Here is a 25679-nt window from a genome sequence, read left to right on the forward strand (position 1 = left end):
CCAGGTACAAAGGTGTTTACAGAGGCCAATGGGCAATGGTGTGCACTACTGGGTGGGTGGAGCCAGTCCTTGATTGACAGTGATGTGACTTTCGACCAGGTGGTCAATGGTGTCACGTGACATCCATGACCCTTCACAATACAATTGGAGAGAAGGTAGTGGATTCATTAGACTGGTTCCTGAGATGTAGTCTTTCTCAAGAAGAAAAATTGAGTAAGCTTGACCTCAATTTTCCAGAGTTTAGAGGACCGAGATGTAAAACTTTGAAATGTACAATGTTTTTACTGTGTTTGATATGGTAGATGTGGGGTGGATGGTTTCGTGGCTGATGAATTTTGTACTAATTATTCCCAGTTACCACAGTGTCAGAACTAGAGAGGCTGGTTCTCGCACTCCCGCTCTGTCCACCATAGACGACTCACCTTCAGAGTTTGGCTGATTCAGATTAAAACCCTCCTTTCAGATGTCACTAAATCATTTTCAATTTTTATTCTAATATTTTTCAATTCAATAATATTATGACCACTGTTCCTAAAGGCCTCTTAATTAACCCTTTCTCCTGATACAATATGAGTTCTGAAAGTCAGTTGTGGTTGGTTCCTCAGCATACTGATCAGAGAAAATCTCATCCACTGTATGAACTCATCCTCCACGTTTTTGCTGCAAATTTGGTTTCTCCAGTCAAAATGTGGATTAACGTCCCCCATTTGGTACTGAATGTAACTTTCTCCAATGTTTACTGCCCCTTTCTGTTTCTCATCTCAGATTATAGACTCCACGTCCTTCCTGTCAACCACTGTGGGAGCGTGGGTTGGGTGGGGCTGGGGAAGTGGAGGACAGGCTGGGAGGGATAGAGATAAGGAGTGGTTTGATGGAGAAGGAGGGCACACAGATGGGGTGTGGCTGGGGGAGCAGGGGAGAGGGTGAGGGGCAGAGAGGGGGAGCGGCCATGTGAGTCCACGCCATGTGGAAAGTTGCTGATCTCTGGCAGGAAGTGGCCTCGCACTGTGAACTGATCAGAAACAGAGGCAGTGAGCACGTGGAGTGATCTTCAGAGCTGCCAACTTGAGGTGGAGATTGGTAACTCTCAGTAAATTCCTCCCGATCTATGGAATTATGGGAAACAAAGTTTTCGGCCACTCATCTCCGCCAGCTTGTCCTCACCTTCAATCAGATCACGGCTGCCCTGACCTCTCACATGGCTCTACTTTCCTACCTCGACTCCCTGGTCTGTCTACACCAGAGGGTTGACACTGTGTAGGCCAAGGTAATGAATCTGTTTCAGGTTGAAGGACAGATTTTTGGTAGAGAGGGGAGTCGAGGGATGTTGAGAATCAGCAGGTAAATGAAGCTGAGGCCAAGATCAGATAAGCTGTGATGTTATTGAATGGAGAGGAGGTTTGGAAGGTCGCTGGCCGACTCCTCATATTTCTGATGTTTTCCTCTTTAGACACTTACACTCCTGCGTTATAAATCTGCCTTTATCAGCCCTTCCACTTCTATTTCAGAAATCTGTTATAAAGTTGCTGGGTTCTCCCAGTTCTCTGCTCCTTTCAGCTCTTCTCCACAGCTTCCTCTTTGAACCCTGCACATTGAGTTTGTCCTTCAGGAGAGCACTATATTTAAGGAAGGAAATGATTGTCCATCTGGGGATGGGAAGTCTGACTGAAGCAGGGTCAAAGAGGAGGTGAGACGGGGATAAATCACTCTTGGCTTGTCACACAGGAAATGCTGACACAGCAGCCTCTCTCTCAGAGATCTGAGAAAGAACGAATTCACCTCTGGGGTGGTTGGAGTCTGGAACGTTCTGCTGAAAAGGGTTGTGGCTGTGGGCAGGTACTCTTACGATATTGAAGAAGTAGCTGAATGAGCACCTGGCTCACAGAGGCTTAGATGGCTTTGGATCAAGTACTTAGAAATGGGGTTAATATGGATGGCTGGTGTGGCTTTGGTGAGCTAAGGACTCTTCTATCTCTGCTGTGTGACTCCATGACTCTGAGGGAGAGCAGTTAGCAGATGGAGAATGAGCAGTTCACGGTTCACAAGGCCATGTTTTCCTTCTTGTAATTATTGACTAATCCTCCTGTTGTTAATCCATTTATTGCAGGGCACCAGAATCTGGAAGCAACTGTCCTCACCACAGCTGAAACTGCGAACAGGAGAGAGGATCCAGTGAGCTCAACAAGGAAGGACGTGGGTGTGTTGCAGAATTCTTTAGAAGATAAATATTGTCTTGATGTCAGTTGAGGATCTGCTATTTGGGCCCATGGTTCACAAAGATACAGGGAATAAGGATGGAGCTGAGAAAGAGGAGAGTGTTAACATCTCCAGGATCAGCACTGTCACTGGTTGAGAATGCAAAGGAACTGATGGTACAGGAGATGGATCACCCTCATTGAAGATTCAGATGTGTATTAAAGCAGTAACCCAGGAAGCAGGAGGCCAGAGTGCAGTGATAGTGTTGGGCAGGTCAAACACAGTTAAAGGAGAGAAATAGTGATGGTGTTTCCGTTACCATGGGAATAAGCAGTGTCTTCGCCAGGGGCCAGGTCCCAAATGGAGATGCTGCCTCCCTGGAGGTAGAGGAATCTTCAACAGGTTGTGCCACCTCTGGGAAGGGGAGTATGAAGGAAAGCAGCTGTGGTTGGAAGCAACAACAGGTGAGATTGGCTGAATGTCCTCCTGCCAATCCTCAGAGGAGAGCTGTGAGAGTCTGCATCAGACTCTCATGTGGATAGTCTTAAGATGACTTTGAAAGGGCAGAGAAAATGGAAGTACGGATGGATTTAAGAACAGGCTTTGGCAGAGCAAGTGTTAAGAAAATCACAGAAGTTTCACAAGAATTTTGCTGAACATCGTGATATTTGGGCACGAGGAGGGGGAATAGAAGCCTTATCATGGTGATAAAATGGCAGCTTAAAGGAGAAGGGGGAGGTGGAGAATTTTAAATAGCGGATATATTGGCATTTATTGAGTTGTGCATATTTAGAGACCTTTACCAAGATAAAGTTTGAATCGTAGAAGTGAGCCTGGAATAATGAAGTGAAGGTGTAAAATAAATCTTTTGCGAAAGGCCAGTGTCAGTTTTGGTGAGCATGGAAAGGCTGAAGTATCTTCAGAACCACACTGATTTGAACATGCCATTCAGGGATGGAAACCTGGCACTATTTCCCCTGGAGTATGCCTGCTCAATGCAGCTGATTCTCAACTGCCCTCTGAAATGGAGGGATTTCCTCCCTCCGGAAAGTGGTACAAGTAATTGACAGGCTTGTGAGTGGTGTTCACATTTATGAATCAGCATGTTAAAAGAACAGATGTTGCAAGGAACAATGTTCATAAATAATCCAGCTGGTATGTAGTGCAACATGAAAATGGGAATCAACTAATTCCTGCTGGAATTTGCTGCCGGTGAATATTGTCGTGGTAGGGGTGCTGGGGGATGTGTTGGAGATACAGTAGTTTCTGGTGATTTTGGTGGCAGTAAACACATTGGTGAACTGAAGGAGAATATATCTTTGTACAGAAAGGGTGGTGATGATCTGCATGGAGTAGGTTGGTGAAGGTGGCGTTTGGGATAGGAAGTGAGGGTAGTGCATTGGGTGGACTGAGGTGGGTGTTGGGTTGGTGGTGCTCATTTTCTCCATTTATGTTCACAGATCCAAAGTCTACAATCTCCGAGCTCCTGACACAGTGGGACGATGAGCAACTGTTCCAGCTGACAAAGTTCTACCGGGAGAGACTGAAACAGGCGATTGAAGAAAGGGTGGAAGGATTCAGCTTGATGTTGAGAGAAAAGCAGTGCTTCAGTGGACAAGATCACCAGGTGAGTGGGAGGAACACCGAGTTCCGTTTATTGTCACAGAACGGACGGCAACAGAGAGAAGAGAGACCGAGGTCATTCTCCTTTATCTTCTCACATTCCGGAGACTGTTTGCTGCAATGTGAACATTGATCAATCTGCCTGCAACAGATCAGGCATCAGGACCAAAACCTGTGAGGTGGGGAGCTGGGAACTGTAGACTCCGAGTCGTCTGTTCCTCCCAAACATGTTGCACTGAGTTCAGTGTTATGGGAGCAGTGAACTAGTGAACCAATGTCAGAGCTGAAAATCCAGTTCATGTCCTATCAATATAGTTGGTCAAATTCAGCATGTGTGAGTCACTGCCACTGTACTGAAAAAGAACGATTCAGATCAGATGGAGCAGTATGAAGCCCGACGTCCACCAGGCATTGTTTTCAGTAGCAGCAGCAGAATTGTAACCAACTGTAATCCACAGGCTTGGGGCCTGATATCCTCCTCACTTCACCATCACCAAAAACAACATGAACTAAGAGATGCCTCTGCTGGATACATTGTCTGGGTTGCCGAGGTTTTACATGGGCAGTAGTTGTGCCAAAGGATAATGCCTACCATGATTGAAGTGATTGAATTCTTGTAATTGGTTGGTGCTTCTAATTAAATCAGAAAAGGCAGGTGAGATTACTTGGTGGTAATTGCTGTTTTCCAGTTGTTTCCATCAATTAAAAGACTTCCCTTCTAAGCCAGTTGTTGGTTATTGTCAATTATCCAGTATGCAAGTGAACCATATTCGAAGCCATGTTCAGATGAAAGAGCTGAAACGTACACCTTGATTTTCTCCACTGATGTCTGACCTGAGTATTTCCAGCATTTTGTGGTTTTGTTTTGATGTCCATCACCTGCGGTGTTGTGCTTTTGTACAAATGAATTATGCTGTTAGTCAGTAATCCGTTGGAGACAGAAGGGCAGAGGAAACGAATCACATTAAATCTGTCAGTGATTCCTCACTCTGCTACAATAATACTCTGCTCGGTAACCTTCTTCAGTTACTGTTTTGTTGCTAACGACTGAATCCAGAGATGTACAGAATGGATGTAGAGACAGTCCAGTGGCTGTTCCTGTGCTCAAAACTACTGGGACATCCCACGAATGAGCAAATATTTTCCTCATTGCTCGGTGTCCATCAGCCCTTTCCTCAATATACTCAATGTTGTTCCTTACAGAAAGTCACTGTGCTTGTGGAGAAAGGAAACTGGACGGAGAGTTCTACAGTCTTCCTCAGTCTGGTGATGGGAAAAGGCTCCCTGGCCCGGAGGGTGATGTGGGAATCCTTTGTGAAAATGAGGAATGCATTACCTAAGTTGGACAAAGTACTGAAAGAAATCCAGGAGCTTGGTACGGTAAAACACACTGAACTCAGAATCGAACTAAAATAGTGTAGATTTAACGATGTTGGTCAGATCTTGCTTCATGAAAGCTCTTTGATTTAAACAGGTCCTAATCCATATGAGTACACAAACATCACCCGAGGTTCATGTGATTTATCCTCTCAATTGAAAGGTGAGTGATTAAAATACACGATTCAAACTAACTGCTTGACAGAACCATTTGTTCAGAGGTTGACAGAACCTGGGAATCCAGATATCAAACGATAGCGAATAGGACAGATGTAATTTGGAATTCATTATTAGTCAATGACTCTTCTGAACTTCAGTTGCAATTCATGCTTTTTGAAGGGTCCTCATACACTGTGGAAGCCCCATACTCCTGGCAGGGCATCAACCAATGGAGGCAGGCATGTTGTAGACCTTTTTTTTTAACTGCCCTATTTATTTACCTGGACCTATGGACCTGAACCCCAAGATCCCTCTGTACGTCAATGCTCTTAAATATCCTGCTGTTAACTGTATACTTTTCCCTTGCATTGAACCTCCCAAAATGCAACACCTCTCTCTTGCCTGGATTAAACTCCATCTGCCATTTCTCTGCCCATGTCTGTAACCAGTAAAAATTCTGCTGTAATCTTTGACGGCATTCTATCTGCCAAGGGAGCTTGCTTCAGCTATCCTGATGGCAGTCTACATCCCACCACAGACGGACATGAAGCCTGCACTCAATGAGCTATACTCTGTGGTCAACAACCTTGAAACAGGATACCCTGAGGCCCTCTTCATCATCGCAGGGGACCTCAATCAGGCCAATCTCAAGAGTGTGTTACCAAAATACTATTAGCACATCTCCTGCTCCACCAGGGGCACCAACACCTTTGACCACTGCTATACAACCATCAAAGATGCCTTCTGAGCCACCCCTAGTCCTCACTTTGGGAAATCAGACCACCAGGCAGTGCTCCTTCTCCCTGCATACAAACAGAAACTGAAACGGGAGGATCCGGTTAAGAGAGTTGTGCAGTGCTGGTTTGAGGAAGCAGATGAGCTCCTACGTGACTGCTTTGAGACAGTGGACTGGTCCATGTTCAAAGACTCAGCTGCCAGCCTTGATGAGTATGTCGCCATCATCACAGACTTTATCAGCGAGTGTGTGGAGGACTGTGTACCAAAGAGGACAATACAGGTGTTCCCAAACAGAAAACCATGGATGAACCGGGAGATCCACTCCCTACTGAAGTCGAGGACTGCTGCACACAAATCTGGTGATGCTGATCTGTACAAGAAATCGAGGTATGACCTATGGAAAGCTATCAAGGATGCCAAGAGGCAATACCCACTCAAAATAGAGTCCCTGACCAGCCATCAGTTATGCCATAACAGGCTACAAGACGAACTCGGGCTGCATAGCTAACAACAGCACATCCCTTCCTGATGAACTCAATGCATTCTATGTGCGTTTTGAACAAAAGGGAAGTGGATTGTCACCATCCACCCTGAGAGCCACCAACGCAGCTGAACCTGTGATCACAGTGGAGGACGTAAGATCAGTCTTCTGGAGAGTGAATACGAGGAAAGCACCTGACCCAGATGGTGTCCCGGGCCGTGTGCTCAGATCTTGTGCTGATCAGCTGGCAGAAGTATTTGCGGACATATGCAACCTCTCCCTGCTTCAATCTCAGGTTCCCTCCTGTTTTAAGAAGATCACTATCATCCCGGTACCAAAGAAAAGTAAGGTAACATTCCTCAATGACTACCGACCAGTGGCTCTGACATCCAGCATCATGAAGTGCTTTGAGAGGTTGGTCATGGCTCACATCAACTCCAGCCTACCAGATAACCTGGACCCATTGCAATTCGCCTATCGCCGAAACTGGTCTACAGCGGATGCCATCTCCCTGGCCCTACACTTGGCTCTGGAGCATCTGGACAGTAAAGACACCTACATTAGACTATTGTTCATTGACTACAGCTCTGCCTTCAATACTATAATCCCAAGCAAGCTTGTCATCAAACTCCGAGACCTAGGACTCAACACCTCACTCTGTAACTGAATCTTTGGCTTTCTAACAAACAGACCGCGATCAGTGAGGATAGGCAGCAATACCTCCGGCATGATTATTCTCAACACTGGTGCCCCACAAGACTGCGTCCTCAGCCCTCTACTCCCTATACACTCATGACTGTGTGGCCATATTCTGCTCTAACTCCATCTACAAGTTTGCAGATGGTACCACCGTTGCAGGCCGTATCTTAAACAGCGATGAGTCAGAGTACAGGAAGGAGATAGAGCTTAGTGGAATGGTGTCATGACAACAACCTTTCCCTCAATGTCAACAAGACAAAAGAGCTGGTCATTGACTTCAGGAAAGGGGGCAGTGTACATGCACCTGTGGCGCTGAGGTCGAGAGGGTTGACAGCTTCAAGTTCACAAGATCACAAGACAAGGGAGCAGAAGCAGGCCATTCGGCCCATCGAGTCTGTTCCTGGGAGTGAACATCACCAACAGCCTGTCCTGGTCAAATCACATAGATGCCACAGCCAAGAATGCTCACTAGCACCTCTACTTCCTCATGAGGCTAAAGAAATTTGGTTTGTCCCCTTTGACTCTCACCAACTTTTACAGATGCACCATAGAAAGCATCCTATCTGGATGTATCGCGGCTTGGTATGGCAACTGCTCTGCCCAGGACCGCAAGAAACTGCAGAGAGTTGTGGACACAGCCCAGCGCATCACAGACACTAGCCTCCCCTCCTTGGACTCTGTCTTTACTTCTCGTTGTCTTGGTGTAGCAGCCAGCATAATCAAAGACCCTACCCACCCGGGACATTCTCTCTTCTCTCCTCTACCATCGGGTAGAAGATACAGGTGCCTGAGGGCACATACTACCAGAATTAAGGACAGCTTCTACCCCACTGTGGTAAGACTATTGAATGGTTCCTTTATACAATGAAATGGACTCTGACCTCACGATCTACCTTGTTGTGACCTTGCACCTTATTGCACTGCACTTTCTCTGTAGCGGTGACACTTTACTCTGTACCGTTACTGTTTTTACCTGTACTACATCAATGCACTTCATACTAACTCAGTGTAACTGCACTGTGTAATGAAGTGACCTGTACGATCGGTATGTAAGACAGGTTTTTCACTGTACCTCTGTACAAGTGACAATAATATACCAATACAATGTCTATGTCTCCACCATTCTTAATGTCATCTGCAAACCCATCCACCAGTCTGCATGTTCGTCTAAGTTGTTTTATACAAATCACAAACAGGAGGTCCCAGCACTAATCCCTCGGGAATAGCATTGATCACAGACCCCCAACCAGAATGACAAGCTCATGCCGTGCGAGCATTTGCCACTACCTCCCACTCAGGCAGAACTTTGCAGATTGCAACCACCCAGTGGATGAAAGAAATCTTCCTCTAATACCCTCTGAAACTCTTATCCCTCACCCAAACCATATAAACTCCAGTTTTCGAAACCTCTACAGCATGGGGAAAGGTTTTCTCTCCACCCTATCTATGCCTCTCCTTATTTTGTATACATCATTCCGTTTCCTCCTCTGCCTCCTCGATACCAAAGGAAAGAAACCACCCTAGTTAGTCTCTTCCCATAATTTATATCCTCCATTTGAGAAAATATCCCTCTGGACCCAACGCAGATTGGGGCAGTGGTCGCTTCGTTGAGCACTTTCATTCCATGTGCTGCAATCACCAGGATCTCCTGGTGACCAGCCATTTTACTTCCACTTCCCATCACCACACAGATATGTCTGTCCAGAGCCGCCTCTACTGCCATGTTGAGGCCAGATGTTGGTTGGACGAGCAACACATCATATTCCATCTTGGTAGTCTCCAACCTGATTACATCAAAATAGATTTCTCTAACTTCTGGTAACCATTCCCCTCACCCCCCCCCCCCCCACCTTGTTTTCCCTTATCCCTCTGGCCCCTTCTCTTCCCACTCGCCTCACAAACTGCCCATCACCTTTAGCTTCCTTCTCCTAGTTCCCCACCTCCTTCCCTCTATTCCATGGTCTACTGCCCTCTCCTGTCAGATTCCTTCTTCAGCCCTTTGCTTCTCACACCTATCACCTTCCAGCTTCTCACATCATCCCCTTTTTCCCCCCTCCCCCACCTTCCTACCATCCCTCTCACCTAGACTCACCTATCGCCTGCCAACTCATGCTTCTCCCCCTCCCCCCACCCTTTTATTCTGGTTTCTGCCTTTTTTTCCCAGTCCAGATGAAGGGTCTCAGCCAGAAACATCGCCTGTTCATTTCCCTCCATCGATGCTGCCTGACCCGCTGAGTTCCTCCAGCGTTTTGAGTGTTGCTCCAGATTTCCAGCATCTGCAGAATATCTTGTGTCTCCATTCTGCTGACTACCTGATCAGCTCCTGCCTTTCCAAGTGTAGATTAATCCTGACCCTCAGGACTTTTTCTCATAACTTCCCCATCACTGACATTAAGGAATTGGCCTGTAATTGCCTGGTTGATTTTGGCTGCCCTTGAACAAAGGTCCCATCGTTGTTGTCTTCCAGTCATCTGGCAGCTTATTGAATATTTAAAATTCTCTGACAGGGCCTGAGAAATCTCCCCCTTTGCCTCACAGACCCATGTATGCGTTTTTCAGGCCCAGGGAATTTTTCCAACTTTAAGCCCAGTAACACATCTCACACCTTCTGTTTATGGTAATTTCACCATCTCCTCACTGAATTCTCCAACTACGAAGTCGCTCTCCTTCATGAATTTAAGAACATAGAACAGATAGGGACAGGAACAGGCCGTTCAGACCACAATATCATGCCAAACTAATTAAACAAGTAATGAAATGCTTAACTAAACTAATCCATTCTGCCTATACAATGTCCATATCCCTCCATTCCTTTTAAACACCTCAATCATATCTGCCTCCACCATCATCCTTGGCAGTGCATTCCAGGCACCCACCATTCTGTGTATTTAAACACAATACAAACTTACCCCTCTCACCTTTAGATGCATGCCCTCTCGTATTAGATAGTTTGACCCTGGGAAAAAGATACTGGCTAACTGCTCTATTTATTGTCTCTCATGATCTTATAAACTTCTCTCAGGTCTCCCCTCTGCCTCTGCAGAGAAAACAATACCAGTCTGTCCAACCTCCTTATAGCACGTGCCCTCTAATCTAGGCAGTGTCCTGGTAAACGCCTTCTGCACCCTCTCCGAAACCTCCACATCCTTCAAGTAATGGAGCAACCGGAAGTGAATGCAATGCAGCCAAACCAGCTTTTTGGTAAGCTCCAACGTAACTTCCTGACTCTTGAACTTAGTGCCTTGACTAATAAAGGCAAGCATGCCATACACCTTCTTTACCACCCTATCAACCTGTGCAGCCACTTTCAGAGAGCTTTGGACTAGGACCTCAAGTACATCAACACTGAGGGTTCAGCCATTAACTGTTTACTGTCCTTTTACATTTGATCTCCCAAAATACAACACCTTGTACTTGGCCAGACTAAACTCCATCTGCCATTTCGCTGCATCCTTTGGCAATCATCTACACTACCCCCAACACCACCAATCTTTCCATTGTCTGCAGTAACAGCACAGGTCCAATAGTACAGATCGCTATAGAACACCATTAGTCATGGACCTTCAGCCAGAATAAATCCCATCAATAAATCCCACCAGAATAAATCCCTTTGTCTTCTATGGACAAGCCGTTTCTGAATCCAAATGGCAAGGTCACCTTTGATCCCATGCATTTTAATCTTTTGAGGGAACTTGTTGAACACCTTACTAAAATCTATGTAAACAACATCCACAGACCTACCTTCACTGATCACCCTCGTCACCTCATTGAAAAACCAATTAAATTGGTAAGACGTGAGTTGCTCTGCACAAATCCATGCTGATGGTCCATAATTCGGCCATGGTTTTCCAAATGCTCATTAATCTCATCCTTGAGAATCCTTGCCACCAGCTTCCCTACCACCGACATGAGACTGACCAGTCTATAGTCCAGGAGTATCCCTATTTCTCTCTTTGAGCAATGAAACATCAGCTACTCATCAGTCCTCCTGGAGCTTGCATGGGAGGACACACAGATCTTGGTCAAAGCCCCAGCAATCTCATCTCTTGCATCTATTAGTAACCTGGGGTATATACCATCAGGTCCTGGGTATCTGACCACCTTAATGTTCAAGAGAACCAACACTACCTCTGTCTTTATCCCAAAATGTTCTAGCACATTAGCACACTCCACGCTGATCTCACTATCCTCCATGTCCTTCTCCTCGGTAAATACCAATGCAAAGTACTCACTTAGGACTTCGCCCACATCCTCCACGTTGCCAGCACAGGTTCCCACTGTTGTCTTTGAGTGGTCCTTTCCTCTCCCTAGTTATCTTCTTGTTCTTGATGTATGTATACAATGCCTTGGGATTCTCTTTAATCCTACTTGCCAAGGACTTATCATGGCCCTTCCTGGCCCTCCTACTTGAGTTCTTTTCTAGCTTCTTTATAATGCTCAAGGGCTCTGTTTGATTTTAGTTTTCTACACCTTACTTAATCTTCCTTTTTCCTTGCCACCCTTGTCCTTCTGACTGGACATACTTGTCCTGTACTCTGTGCAGTTGGTCTTTAAACTCCCTCCACATGTCAGATGTGGACTTGCCCAAAAACAGTTGTTCCCAATTAACTCTCTAGTTCCTGCCTAATACCCTTGTAATTTGCCATGTTCCATTTAATACCCTCCTGCAAGGTCCACGCATATCTTGATTTACAGCTACTTTAAAACTGTTCTATCTTTCTATTCCTGCCCTAACTAGCACGTGTCACCAGGAGTAATCCAGAGATTACTACCTTTTCGAGGTCCTGCTTTTCAGCCGCTTTCCTAACTCCCTGTGCAGCCCTTGCCCTTAACGTACAGGGCGTCATTCCCCTTTCTACCTATGTCGTTAGTGCCACTGTGCCCCACGACCTCTGGCTGCTCACCCTCCCCTGTGAGAACATTCTGCAGTCGCTCTGAGACATCCTTAACCCTGGCACCCAGGAGGCAACGTACCAGCCTAGTGTCTCTTTTGCAGCCACAGAGTCTCCTGTGTGCTGCCCTCACTATCGAGTCTCCTATCTCTGTTGCTCCACCTGACTTTAACCTTCCCCGCTGAGCCTTAGAGCCGGTCACAGTGCCAGTGACCTAGATGCTGCTGCTGACAACCCCATCCCGCCACTGTATCCGAAGGTATATTTAGATGAATAATATTCATTTATGATCTCTGACAAATCTGGTTCCACACACAAGTTGTTCCTTAAGTCCCTGATTTGCCGATGTTACCCTCTTGCCCTTAACATACTTGAAAAAGGCTTTGGGATTTTCTTTTAGAATTGTCCACCAGTGATACCTCGTGTCTTCACTCTGCCATTGTAATCTATTCTTTTAAGTACCCCTCCACTATACTTTCTCTACTTCTCAAGGCCCTTCCTTGTGTTTAGTTCCCTATGCCTGCCTTATGCTTCCTCTTCTTCACCTAGCCATCAATATACCTTAATAATCGGTGTCCCTTGAATGTGCTCTTCTTGCCTGTCACCCTTGTGGGAACAACTCTCTGTTTCACTTTTGAATGGCTCCCATGTGTCAGATGAACACTTCTCTGCAAGTAGTTTCACCAAGGCTATGTTTGCTTGCTCCTGTCTTTGGATATTAAAGTGATCCTTTCCCCTGTTCTGGAACTTAGTTTCTGCACTGTCTTTATTCCTTTCTAGAACTACCTTGTAAGTTAGAGTTTTGTTCAGTATCTCCAAAGTGCTTCCCCACTGACACTTCAAGTGTGTACCTGGTTATGTTCCCTAACAGAGTACAGCAGGAGAATGTTTGGGTCCTGGAAAAGACTATGGGTTCCCAATAAAAATTTGGGAAGTAGGCCAACCTAGCATCCCGCACTTCCTTGCTTTCCCGCTGTACATGGGAACACAACAATTTTCTCTTGATCCCATTTGTTACACCTCTTCAACATCCTGACCAAGTGATTGATCCCAGTTCAGTTAACCTTTTGGGAAGGAAGAAAGAACTCTTTTCAAAATTACACACAAAAAGTACTGGAGGAACTCAGCAGGTCAGGCAGCATCTATGGAGGGAAAAAAACAGTCAATGTTTCGGGTCGTGGCCCTTCAGGACTGGAAAGGAAGAGGGAAGAAGCCAGAATAAGAAGGTTGGGGAGTGGGCGGAGCACACACAGACAGGTGATAGGTGAGAGGGCGAAGGTAGGTGGGTGGGGGAGGGTGGGAGAAGAAAGAAGCTGAGAGGTGGTAGGTAGAAGAGGCCAAGGGGCAAAGAGGACAGTGGACCATGGAATAAAGGGAAGAAGGTGGGGAATAGATGGGCAGGTCATAAGGGTGGGGGAGGGGGCCACAGGAGTGAGGAAAGACATGGGGGTGGGAAGGAGGGAGAAAATGGTGGGGGGAGGAGGTGAGGGGTTCCCAGAAGATAGAGAAATCGATGTTGAGGCCATCAGATTGAGACTACCAAGGCGGATATGAGGTGTTGTTCCTCCAACCTGCATCTGGCCTCAAGTGGCTGGCCACCGAGAGATCCTAGCTGTTGTGGCGGACAGAGCGAAGGTGCTGGACAAGGTGGCCGTCCAATCTGTGAAGGGTCTCACTGATGTAGAGGAAGCCGCATGGGATGCGATAAATGACACCCTCTGATTCACAGGTGAAGAACTGCCTCACCTGGAAGGACTGTCTTGTGCCCTGAATGGTGATGAGGGAGGGAGCACAGGGACAGGTGTAGCTCTTAGTGCAGTTGCAGGGACAAGTGCCGGGAGGGTCATTGGTGGGGAGGGATGAGTGGACTAGTGAGTCACAGAGAGAGCGATCCCTTTGGACAGAGGGTGGGAGGGGAAGCTATGCCTGGTAGTAGGATGCCATTGGAGGTGGGTGGCCTTGTATTCCGCCTCGGCACAACATCTTATAATCCGCCTTTGTAGTCTGCAACCTGATGGCCTTAACGTCGATTTCTCTAACTTCCCATAGGCCTTCCCCCACCCTCATAACCTGCTCATCTATTCCCCACCTTCTTCCCTTATTCCATGGTCCACTGCCCGCTCCTGCTGGATTCCTCCTCCTGCCCTTTTGCCTCTTCTACCTATCACCTCTCAGCTTCTTGTATCTTTCCCCACCCTCCCTCACCCACCTACCTTCCCCCTCTCGCCTGGACTCACCTATCACCTGCCTGCATGCGCTGCTCCCCCAACCTTCTTATTCTGACTTCTGTCCTCTTCCTCTCCAGTCCTGACGAAGGGTCTTGACCCCAAAACATCGACTGCTTATTTCCCTCCATACATGCTGCCTGACCTGCAGAGTTCCTCCAGCACTTTTTGTGTGTGTTGCTTCAGATTCCAGGATCTCTTGTGTCTCTAAGAAAGAACCCTATACCCTTTTGCTTCTTGGATTCCAATATCTCCCAATTATTGTGGTAACTCTGAGCTTGCTTCTTCACTAATGCTGGGAATTCCATTTGTAACACTCCAATACATCCCAATTTTAGCCAGTCTCTTGGCAATACAAATACATCGAACTCCTATTAGCCAAAATTTCCAATAACTTGCAAACCTTTTCTGATTCCCTTCAGCAGCCCCAATTTGCCAGTGATTCCATGACCATAGAGTTGTCTGAAATATTCCACATAAATTCATCCAGTCCTTATTGGGGAATTTATCCCATGTCTTCTCCTTTCTGTGCAAACGGTAGCGATGCCCTGGAGAGGACAATAAAGGGGAAGTCCAAGAAGAGGTGGACAGGTTTAAGGAGGGAATGTTGGAGTTTAGGTCCTCGGGAGCTGAAAAGCACAGCTCCAGTGGAAGACTAGAAATCTGGGGGCAGCAGTATGGTCAAACTAAAGAAGCACAGAAACCATGGGAGTGTGGGGCTGAAGCCAGTTGCAGAGCCAGGGAGGTGACGTAGACCTGCAGTGGATTATGAACAGGACTTTGGTCTTGAATTAACAACCCTGTGACCAATCAATGAGTGAATTGGCTTGTTCCGAGTTGGAGTAGAGTTTCAGGCAATCTCAAGCTGCTGAAGGTTGAAGGAAGAAGTCAGAACAGAAGCATCACTCGGGTGGGAATAAGAAGGAACAGGTGGTTTAAGCCCCGGAGACAGGGCAGGAGAGGATAATACGGAAGTGGAAGTCGAAGGGTTTCACAATGGGGAGGGCACGATAGTAGGAGCTCAACACAGGCTCGCATGTCCATTCATGGCCTTTTCCTCTCCCAGTGCACTGAAGACCCATGTAATCAAACCACACACTGATACAGTCCCAGTGGAAACCCTGTAAAATCACTGACTGACCCTCTCCCACTGCACAGTGCCCAAGCTAATGTGCCCAAGGGCTGAAGCAACAGCCACCACTAGCTGTGTGATGCCTGTACCAGGTACATTTGCCCTTTCCCTCCCTTTCCACCGTTCCAAAGGGAAGATTTTCTCTTCCATTTCCATCAATACTGACTCACCTTCTCAACTAAGTAGCAGACTGGGGGACCATTTTGCTACAGAATTCATCCTCCATTTCCTGTTTAGATGACAATGTTGGTTGGCGCTGAGCTTCCAGTTGCCTGCCTCTTTTATTTTACAGCCCTTTCTCACTCTGTCCTCTCTGACTTTGGACTCCCATGCTGTTTCAACAAAGACTAGCAGAAGTTCAAAGAACAGAATCTTATCTTCCCACAAGGCACATGACAATTTGCTGGGCTCAGGACTGAATACAACTTTTTTCAGATAACCAGCCTCCCCAGTCTGCATCTGATTTTTTTTTCTTTCCCATGATATGTCATCAATCTGTAATGTGAAGTTGGTTTTGTTCCTCTTTCTACACAGATGCTGTCTGACCTGTTGGCTTTTTCTCACTTTTCCCTCTCCCCTCCTATTTCTACCTCCTCCAGAGAGACCAGCTGCAAATGACAAGCCTTCAATACCCTCTTTCTGCCTGCACTGGCAGCAGTCAGTCTCTCTTGGTTTCTGACCTGTCACAGACATTCCCTCCCCTCTCTGCAACCGAAGGCATGCTGGTTTTCTAAATTCTAGTTTTAATGAAATGCCATCAACATGAAGCTTCAACCTTTTCTTTGCCACAGATGCTGCCTGACCAGCTGACTATTTCTAGCACATTAATTTTGTTGTGAATCTGCAATTTGTCCCTTTCCCAGAATACAAAATGCCTCGTTCCCCATTTTCACACCAGATCAACACGAGGGTTCTCAGAGACTGGTCTCCAAGAAGAATGATACCTGTAGTTTTAATGGCAAGTGCTAATGGCAGTGTAGACAAGGTATGATAATGGGGGACTGTTCACCTTCACAGCTCAAGTAATATCAGAATATGGGGATCTTTTATTTTCTTGGTCATTGTTCACTCTCAGGTTAGTTGTCTGTGAAGAGTTTAACTATCTGTTCCAATGTCATTGGAAGCATTGAAATGCTCAATCTTAAACACTGAGTCTGGAGTGTGAGTTTTCAAGTTTTTTGTTGAATTGAGACATCTAACATTGTGGCCACCTTCTGTCTCTTCCCATGGAAGATGTTCAACAGAAACACAAAGAGACTCTGCAGGCACAGACTGAAACACTGAGAGTGAACACGATCCTGATGAGGGAGAAGATGAAGGTTTTCCAGCTGGTTGATCAATATGCTGAGCTCACCGTCATTTCTACTGTTCGGCATCGGAGACTTGTGGAACATGAGCTGCTGGCAAGAGGCCGAGAACATGAGGAATGGAGAAAGAAACATCTCCGGAAAGAGCTGGAAAAAGTCCGGACTGATCAGTTGTTCCAGAGCAGCTTTTCCCGGAGTAAATCCAAATCTGGGAGTTCGGCAGCAGTGGCCGGAGTCCCGGGGATCGGAAAAACAACAATGGTGCAAAAAATTGTTTATGACTGGGCCACGGGGAAAATATACCCACACTTCCAGTTTGTCTTCAGCTTCAAATTCCGGGATTTAAATGTGATTCAAGGAAGAATAAACCTGAGAGAGCTCATTCTGGATCAGTATCCTTACGTGAAGACTATTCTGGGAGAGATCTGGCAGAACCCAGAAGGGTTGCTGTTTATATTCGATGGTTTGGATGAATTCAAGGACAGGATCGATTTTGCTGACAGTCGGAGAGACACAGAACCTCAACACATGTGCCCAGATCCCGAGTGGTGGTGTGAAGTGTCTGATATTGTGTACAGCTTAATCCAGCACAAGCTGCTCCCAGGGTGTTCAGTGCTGGTGACCACCCGCCCCACAGCATTACATTTATTGGAAAATGCGGAGATCGGTGTCTGGGCTGAAATCCTGGGATTTGTTGGTGAGGAACGGAAGGAATATTTCAGCAGGTTTTTTGAAGATCAGACGGTAGCAGCAGCTGTTTTCAAGCATGTGGAGGAGAACGAGATCCTGTACACCATGAGCTACAACCCCTCCTACTGCTGGATCCTCTGTCTGGCACTGGGCCCCTTCTTCACAGAAAGAGACAGAGACCCACAGCGAGTTCCCAAGACCATCACCCAACTGTATTCCTACTATATTTACAACATCCTGAAAAACCACGGCCGTGAGATTGAAAGCCCCCGTGATGTGTTACTGAGGGTTGGTCAGATGGCCTTCACGGGAGTGTCCGAGAAGAAGATTGTGTTTACAGATGGAGATTTAATCAAGTATAGTCTGCAGCCTTCCCAGTTCCTGTCCGGGTTCTTGATGGAACTTTTGGAGAGAGAGGATTCTGCCCGGAGCGTGGTGTACACATTCCCACACCTCACCATCCAAGAATTTGTAGCCGCACTCGTACAATTCCTGATTCCAGATCCTGGGGATATCCTGAAACTCCTCACTGAAGCCCACAGCACAACAGATGGGCGATTTGAGGTATTTCTGCGCTTTGTTGCCGGTCTCTCCTCCTCAGAGTCAGCTCAGCGCCTGGAGGAGTTTCTGGGTTCATTTCCCGATCAGACAACCTGCCGAGTGATTGACTGGGTGAAGGAGGTGATTAAATGCCAGATTGAAAATGCTGGGAGTGATGCTGGGAAGAGGAGTCTCCTAAACACATTGCATTACCTATTTGAGTCCCAGGATAGTGGACTGGCTCAGGACACACTGGGATCTGTGGAAACACTTTCATTCAGTGGACTCCGACTGACCCCGATTGACTGCGCCGTCCTATCTCATGTCATTGAGTTCTGTGATACAATAAAACACCTCAATCTGGAGCGCTGCTACATTCAGTATGAAGGACTCCAGCGGCTGGGACCTGGGCTGCACAAATGCCAAGCTTTAGGGTAACTATTAATTTGTTCATAACTCTATTGTGTAACACTGCCTGATTTTACAGCTTCAAAATGAAGGAAAAGAAACAGTTTGGAGAAAACTGTCGAAAAGTAGATTTGGAACAAGTATGGAAAAATAACTAGAGGGTGAGTCAGCACTTCCCCTAGGATCGGTGGGGTTAAAATGGCACCTTGTGAAGGAATGTTGGAGACTGTAACAGATTAGGATATAACAGCCATTGCAGTATTTGTTAGCATATCGCTTTGTTTCTCACTCCCATTGACGAGGCTGCTTCTTGCTGCTCCTGGCACCCAGTCCGACACCAACTGCAAGAGTTGGTGTCAGAACATCCCACCCTCTCCCCAAAAAGAATGGGAAATGTCTGTCACTGGACTGTCAAACGTGGGCACGAGAGGGAGCATAAACACTAAATATTCAGTAGCAAAGTGCAGACCACAGATCACAGATCCGGGCTGTCAGTGGGTGAGCTGACCTTTCCCTACAGGGGTTGGGCAGTACGTTAACTCTATAATAACACAGCTCTTCACATTCTCTAATCCGCTCACTGTCCCTTCATCCAGCGGCCAACTCTCATCCTCTGGGTCAGAAAATTGTGAAGTCAGGCCCATGTTTCTAATCCAGACTAACACTTGGTGGTGATTGGGAGCTGAAATTGACCAATCGATATTTCTGAAGTACCAGGTTATGGGTTTATCTTGAGAGAACAGATACACATTGGCCAGTGGTGGGGCCTCTTGTACAGTGAAGACGTTAGCTACTCGTCAGTCCTCCAGGACCTCACCTGCAGCTAGCGAGGACACGAAGATATTGATCAAGGCACCAGCAATCTCCTCTCTTGTCTCTCTCATTAACCTGGCGTACATCCCATCAGGCCCTGGGGGCATCCACCTTAATGTTCTGTAAGAGACTCAGGACTACCACCTCCTTTATCTCAATGCCCTAGCAAATTAGCACACTCCACACTGACCTCCCTATCCTCCATGTCCTTCTCCTTGGTAAATACTGATGCAAAGATCTCATTTAGGACCTCACCCACATCCTCCACCTCCAAGCACATGTTCCCTCCTTTATCCTTGTGTGGTCCTATCCACTCCCTCGTTATCCTCTTACTCTTGATGTATGTATAGAATGCCTGGGGATTCTCTTTAATCCTACTTGCCAAGGACTGTTCATGGCCCCTCCTGGCTTTCCTAGTTCCTTTCTTGAGTTCTTTTCTGACTTCTTTATATTGCTCAGGGGCTCTGTTTCATTTTATCTTTCTAAACCTTACCCGTTTCCTTTTTCTTCTTGAGTAGATTCACCACCTCTCTCGACATGCAGGGTTCCCTTACCCTGCCATCCTTGTCCGTCCTTCTTACTGGACCATACCTGTCCTGTACTCTGTGCAGTTGGTCTTTAAACACCCCCCACATCTTCTGTTGGATGTGGATGGGCAACGAGGCATGGCAAGTTGCTGAAGTGTCAGTGGAGGAGCACGTTGGGGCCAGAATTGGGACCACAATTCTATCAGCTTTAAAACAGTTATGGAAAATGATGGGACGGGTTCATAAATTAAAGTCATAAACTGAGGTAACGCAAACCTTGAAGGCATTAGACGGGAACTTGCAAAGGTTGATTGAGAAAGGCTGTTTGCAGATAAAGGGGCACTTGGAAATTGGGAAGCTTTTAAAAGTGAGGGAGGGAGAGTTCAGGGCCAGCATGTTCCTGTTAGAGTGAAGGGCAAGGCCAGCAAGATTAGGGAAACCTGGTTCAGGGGGATATTGATGGTCTGGTCAGCAAAGTGGAGGCATATGTAAGGGAAAGGCAGCTGGGATCAAGAGAATCCCTTGAGGAGTATGGGATGTAGGAGTACACTGAAAAAGGAAATCAGGAGAGCAAAATGAGGATCTGAGATACAGTAGCTTTGGCAGATAATGTAAAGGAGAATCCTAAGGGATTCTACACATATGTTAAGAGCAAAGGGTAACTGGGGAAAGAATAAGTTCCCTGAAGGATCATGGAATTATCCAGCATGGAAATGGGCCCTTAGGAGATGCCCATCTCCCTCCAAATCTTCCATATCCATATACCTGTCCATGTACTTTTTAAAAAAAAAGTTGTTAATATACCTGCCTCAATCACTTCTTCTGGCAGCTCATTTCATATACTGACCATCCTCTGGATGGAAAAGTTGCCCCTCAAGTTCCTGCTAAATCTCCACCCCCCCACCTTAAATGTTTGCTTGATCTTGATTCCCCAACCCTGGGGAAAAAGACTGAGTGTATTCACCTTATCTATGCCCTCATTTGTTTGTCTGTGTGTGGAGCCACAGGAGATGGGTGAGGTCTTCAACAAATATTTCTCGTCTGTATTTACTGTGGAGAATTTCATGGAGGTCAGGGAATCCATGAAAGTGAATAGTGATGTCTTGAAACATGTGCACCTTACAATAGAGGGGATGCTGGTGATCTTAAAGCGCATAAAGCTGGATAAATGCCCGGGGCCTGACCAAGTTTGCACTAGGACATGATGTGAAGCCAGGGAAGAAATTGCTGGGGCCCTGGTAGAGATATTTGCATCGCAGTTACCCACGGGTGAGATACTGGAAGACTGGAGGGTGGCTAATAAGCAGCAAGGTGAAGTCAGGTAACTACAGGCCAGTGAGCCTAAGATCAGTGGTGGGAAAATTACTGAAGGGATTTTGAGAGACTGGACCCACCCATATTTGCAAAGGCAAGGATTGAATAGGGAATGTCGGCATGGTTTCTGTTTGACACAAATTGTGTCTCAAAAATTTGATTGAGTTTCTGAAGAGGTGACAAAGAGGAGTGATGAGGGCAGGGCAGTAGATCTGGTCCACATGGACTTTGACAAGCTCCCGCATGGTAGGCTGATCCGGAAGGTTAACATCACATGGGATCCAGGATGAGCTGGGCAACTGGATACAAAATTGGCTTGGTGGAAGGTGGAACGATTTGGATGAGAATGCTGTTGGCATGGTTAGTAAGTTTGCAGATGACACCAAAATTGCTGGTGTGAACAGTGAAGAAGGTTGTCTTGTGTTGCAACAGGATCCAGATCAACTGGAAAAGTATAGAAGGAATGGTAAATTTAACAGACTAGCATGAAGTGTTGCTTTTTATGAAGTTAAACCAGGGCAGAACTTGCACTGTAAATGGTAGGGCCCTGAAAAGTGTTATAGAACAGAGACCTAGCTGTGCAGATACAGAGTTTCCTGAAAGTAGTGACACAGGTAGACAGGATGGTGAAGAAGGTGCTTGGCACCTTTCCTTCATTAATCAGTGCAGTGAGTACAGGACTCGGGACATCATGTTACAACTGTACACGTTGGTGAGACTGCACTTGTGTGCACTTCTGGTTGCCTAGCTATAGAAAGGTTGTAATTAAGGTAGAGAGGGTGCAGAAAAGATTTACGGGGATGTTACCGAGACTGGAGAGCCTGAGAGACTGGGGCTTTAATACCCTGGAGTGTTGGAGGCTCAGATGTGACCTTATTGAGGTGTCCAACATGATGAGGGGCAGAGATAGGAGAGATCATCTTTTTCCCAGGGTGGAAATGTCAAGTGCCAGAAGATATGGTTTAAAGGAGGCGTGTGAGGCAAGTTTCTTACTCAGAATGTGCTGCCAGGGGTGGTGGTGGAAGCAGAAACGACAGCAATGTGTAAGAGGCATTTCGACAGGCATGTTAACAGGCAGGGAATGGAGGGATACGGACCATGTGCATTCAGATGGGATCTGTTTAAATTAAGTGTCCTGGTTGATACAGACCTCGTGGCATGAAGGGCCTATTCCTGTGCTGTTCTAGTCTATGCTCGATGTACTCTGTTTTCTCTCAGGCGGAGCCTGGTTCCCTACCACCTCCTGCATGGCTGTAAGTCAACTTGTTTTCCATTTGTGCATTTTGTTTTTTAATGTCTTGAAATTCCTGCTGGAATAATCACTTTGTCACATTACCCACTGCTTCTGTAATTGTCAGGTTGTGTGTTTGAGCTTGTACAATTCACCAGGCTGTGTGTTACACCCTGCCCCGAGTGTCTGCTCCTGATCTGCTGCTTCTGGTCCGGGGACCACTCACAGAGCTGTGTGGCCACAACTCGACTTTCTCCCATTGGTGCCGACCAGCTGTGGATCACGTGACCCTGCTTCAACCTGCTCCCTCTGTTCTCACTACACGGTGCCTCTACCCGCACCACTGCCCATGTGGGGTGTTTCCTAACCCTGTGTGTGTGTCTGCCCCCTCTTTATGGGCTTCTCTCCTCTGTGTGTGTGGGGTGGGGGAGGCCCCTCCTCTTGTGTGTGTATGTAGGGAAGAGTGTTAGTTCCCTATGCGTGTGTGTGGGGGGTGGGCGAGTGTGGGAATGTTTTCTCGATCTGTGTGTGGATGTGCCATCCCACCCATCCGTCTGGGGTTGTTTCTTTCCCCTCCCCTTGTACATCTGGGGATATCTCCCTGCCACCAGTATGGGGGTGACCCTCACCTGTCTGGGGATTTATGCACCCTGTCCTGTCCATACAGGGGTGTCTGCCCCCATCCTGTCTGGCTGTGGCCCCCCTCCCATCCATATAGAGGTGCCTTTCCCACTGTCTGTCAGCTCGGTGCATTTCCACCCCTCTTAATTTTCAGCAGTGGATAATCAGAAATATTTGAGGATTTGTTACTGACAGCACTTATTAAATTAATTATTGACATTCCGTGAATAACTGTGGGAGGGGGGCAATGACATTCCCTGACAGTGCGGGGAAATGTGGTCATTAATTTCATGAAGGGTTTGATGTTTTCTGAAATATCCAAGTGGGAGAAATCCTATCAGACCCGGGATCTGAATCAGTTTGTTTCTGACTCTGTCTGTCTGTGTTTAGACTGGGGAACAATGACCTGGGAGATTCGGGAGTGAAACTGGTCTCTGCGGCTCTAAGGAACCCGGACTGTAAAATACAGAAACTGCGGTGAGTACCAGACTGTGAGAGATTGTGTTTACAGTCACTGGGTGTCTGACACTGAACGTTAATATGATCAGTAATTGTGTTACTTATAAACACTGGTGATTTGCATCAGCTTCTGTCTTTGTGTCGCAGAGTCATACAGCACAGAAACAGGCCGTTCGGCCCAACTGGTGCATGCCTGCAAAGGCTCCCCTCAGAGCTAAGCCCATTTGCCCATATTTGGCCCATATCCATCTAAACATTTCCTATCTATGTACCTGCCCAAGTGTCCCTCACCCTTCACTCTCTCTGATCTCCAGGCTGGACAATGTGGGTCTCACAGATTGCTCCGCTGAGGATCTCGCCTCCGCACTCAGTATAAACAGCTCACTGACGGATCTGAGCCTGAGTGAAAGTAAACTGGGAGATTCAGGAGTGAAACTGGTGTCCGCTGCTCTGAGGAATCAGGACTGTAAAATACAGAAACTGGAGTGAGTACCAGACTCTGAGAGATTGTGTTTACAGTCACTGGGTGTCTGACACTGAACATTAAATTGTCAGTAATTGTGTTACTGGTAAACACTGAGGGTTTCCCTGTTTCCTGTTTCTTTCTCCTTCAACCCGGCTGTCTCTGATCTCCAGGCTGAGGCATGTCGGTCTCACAGATTCATGCATTGAGGATCTTGTCTCTGCTCTCAGTACAATCCCCTCACTGGCAGAGCTGAACCTGAGATCAAACTCCTTCACAGACACATCTGTTCCTGCTCTACGCCGCCTCATACTGACCCTCCAGAGTCTGCAGTGGATAAGGTGAGTTTTGTGTTCATATTTAATGTAAAATGTCAGTGGATCCGTGGGCTTTTCTGGTGATACTTGTCTGTAAGTGTTGTTGAAATATTAACCCCAGTGCCTGAATATTGACAATGTTGTACAATCTGTTTATTTCTCCTTTATTTATCAATCTGTTTCAGGCTGTGGGATAATCAGTTCAATTTCACCGGAACGAAGGAGTTGAGGTCGCTGCAGGAAAGCAGACGTGGACTGAGTGTGGAACTGTGAATATATCAAAATGTAAACATCACTGCCCTCAGAATGGGAATATTTTTGGCCAATTTCCCAACCTCCACATTTAAAACCTCCCGACGAGAAACGTTTCTTGTGGGCTGCCCCCCCAACAGTATGCAAAAAGGTGCATTTCACTGTGTGTTTTGATGTACATGTGACTAATAAAGATATCTTATCTTTCGGGCTGGAGGTGAGCACGTTGTGATGTCAGAGCCTCCCCTGCTGCCAGGTGACACAACTGCCCCTCAACGGATTTCTGTGCAGACCTCACAAGTTCTCTCCTTGTTATTCCATCCCAGCCAATGGGGTGAATGTTCCTTGTCCCAAGCTGTGAGTTTGATCCACCCCTTGTTCCGGAAGGTTCTGAGCTCTGCTCATATGTGAATGGTGCTACTCTGCAACGAGTTTCAGCTCCAATGTTGCTGTGATGTGCAGTACGAGTAGGGGAGCAGGGAGTCTCGTTGCACCCTAAGTACCGTGAGAACGGGAGCAGGAGGCAGTTTGAAAAGGTAGGCCTGTTGTTGTTTCTGTGGTGAGTTGACAGGCCTGTTGATCAGCTCATTTGATAATTAGGCTGCAGCTGCCAATAAAAAAACGTTCAGGTCAAACGGAGCGGCCATTGTGTGAGTGGACAGTGTTAGAGTGGACAGCTGAGGTTTTGGTTCAAGAGACTTCTGCCTGAAGAGGCGAAGTAGGTGAGTGGAGGATTTTGGTCGGTCCTCTTTCTTTCTTTGACAGTTTCTTTGTATCGAGCAGCAGTAAGGGCAGAGGTATCTCCTCCTGTAGGATGTGGGAAGCCAGGGAGACCTCCAGCATCCCTGATGACTACACCTGCGGGATGTGCGTCTAGCTGCAGCTCCTCAGTGACCGTGTTAAAGAGCTGGAGCTGGATGAACCCCGGATCGTGCAGGAGGCTGAGGAGAGGATAGACAGGAGTTACCAGGAGGCAGTTGCATCCAGGTTATGAGATGTAGGTTCTTGGGCGACCATTAGCAGAGGGGAAAGTTTCCTTCGGTGGCCGTTTCCTTCGGTAACAAGTATATTGTTTTGGATGCTGTTGGGGGGGATGAATCACCAGTGGAGAGCCACGGCAGCTGGGTCTCTGGTGCTGAGTCTGGCTCTGTGGCTCAGAAAGGTAGGTGGGGGGGGGGGGGTAAGGGGAGGAATGCGATAGGGTTAGGGATTCGT

The 25679-nt window shown here is 46.9% G+C and overlaps 1 protein-coding gene across 7 annotated transcripts in view; it reads left to right on the plus strand.

Annotated features, from left to right (window-relative positions):
- Window positions 1-24667, plus strand: part of LOC127577091 (NACHT, LRR and PYD domains-containing protein 3-like) — a 43063-nt gene extending 18396 nt beyond the window's left edge. For 6 of the 7 annotated variants that reach the window (XM_052027969.1, XM_052027967.1, XM_052027966.1 and 3 more), the window contains 9 exons: window positions 2108-2197; window positions 3657-3823; window positions 5023-5194; window positions 5294-5359; window positions 16756-18493; window positions 23364-23450; window positions 23747-23917; window positions 24069-24236; window positions 24398-24667. In XM_052027969.1, the coding sequence (XP_051883929.1) occupies window positions 2108-2197; window positions 3657-3823; window positions 5023-5194; window positions 5294-5359; window positions 16756-18493; window positions 23364-23450; window positions 23747-23917; window positions 24069-24236; window positions 24398-24485 (2747 nt within the window). In that variant the 3' untranslated portion in view covers window positions 24486-24667. The remainder of the gene's footprint in view (window positions 1-2107; window positions 2198-3656; window positions 3824-5022; window positions 5195-5293; window positions 5360-16755; window positions 18494-23363; window positions 23451-23746; window positions 23918-24068; window positions 24237-24397) is intronic. The other variant, XM_052027971.1, reaches the window with a different exon arrangement.
- The last annotated feature ends 1012 nt before the right edge of the window (window positions 24668-25679 follow it).

Source organism: Pristis pectinata, chromosome 13 (genome assembly GCF_009764475.1).
Source record: "Pristis pectinata isolate sPriPec2 chromosome 13, sPriPec2.1.pri, whole genome shotgun sequence".
Lineage (NCBI taxonomy): Eukaryota > Metazoa > Chordata > Chondrichthyes > Rhinopristiformes > Pristidae > Pristis > Pristis pectinata.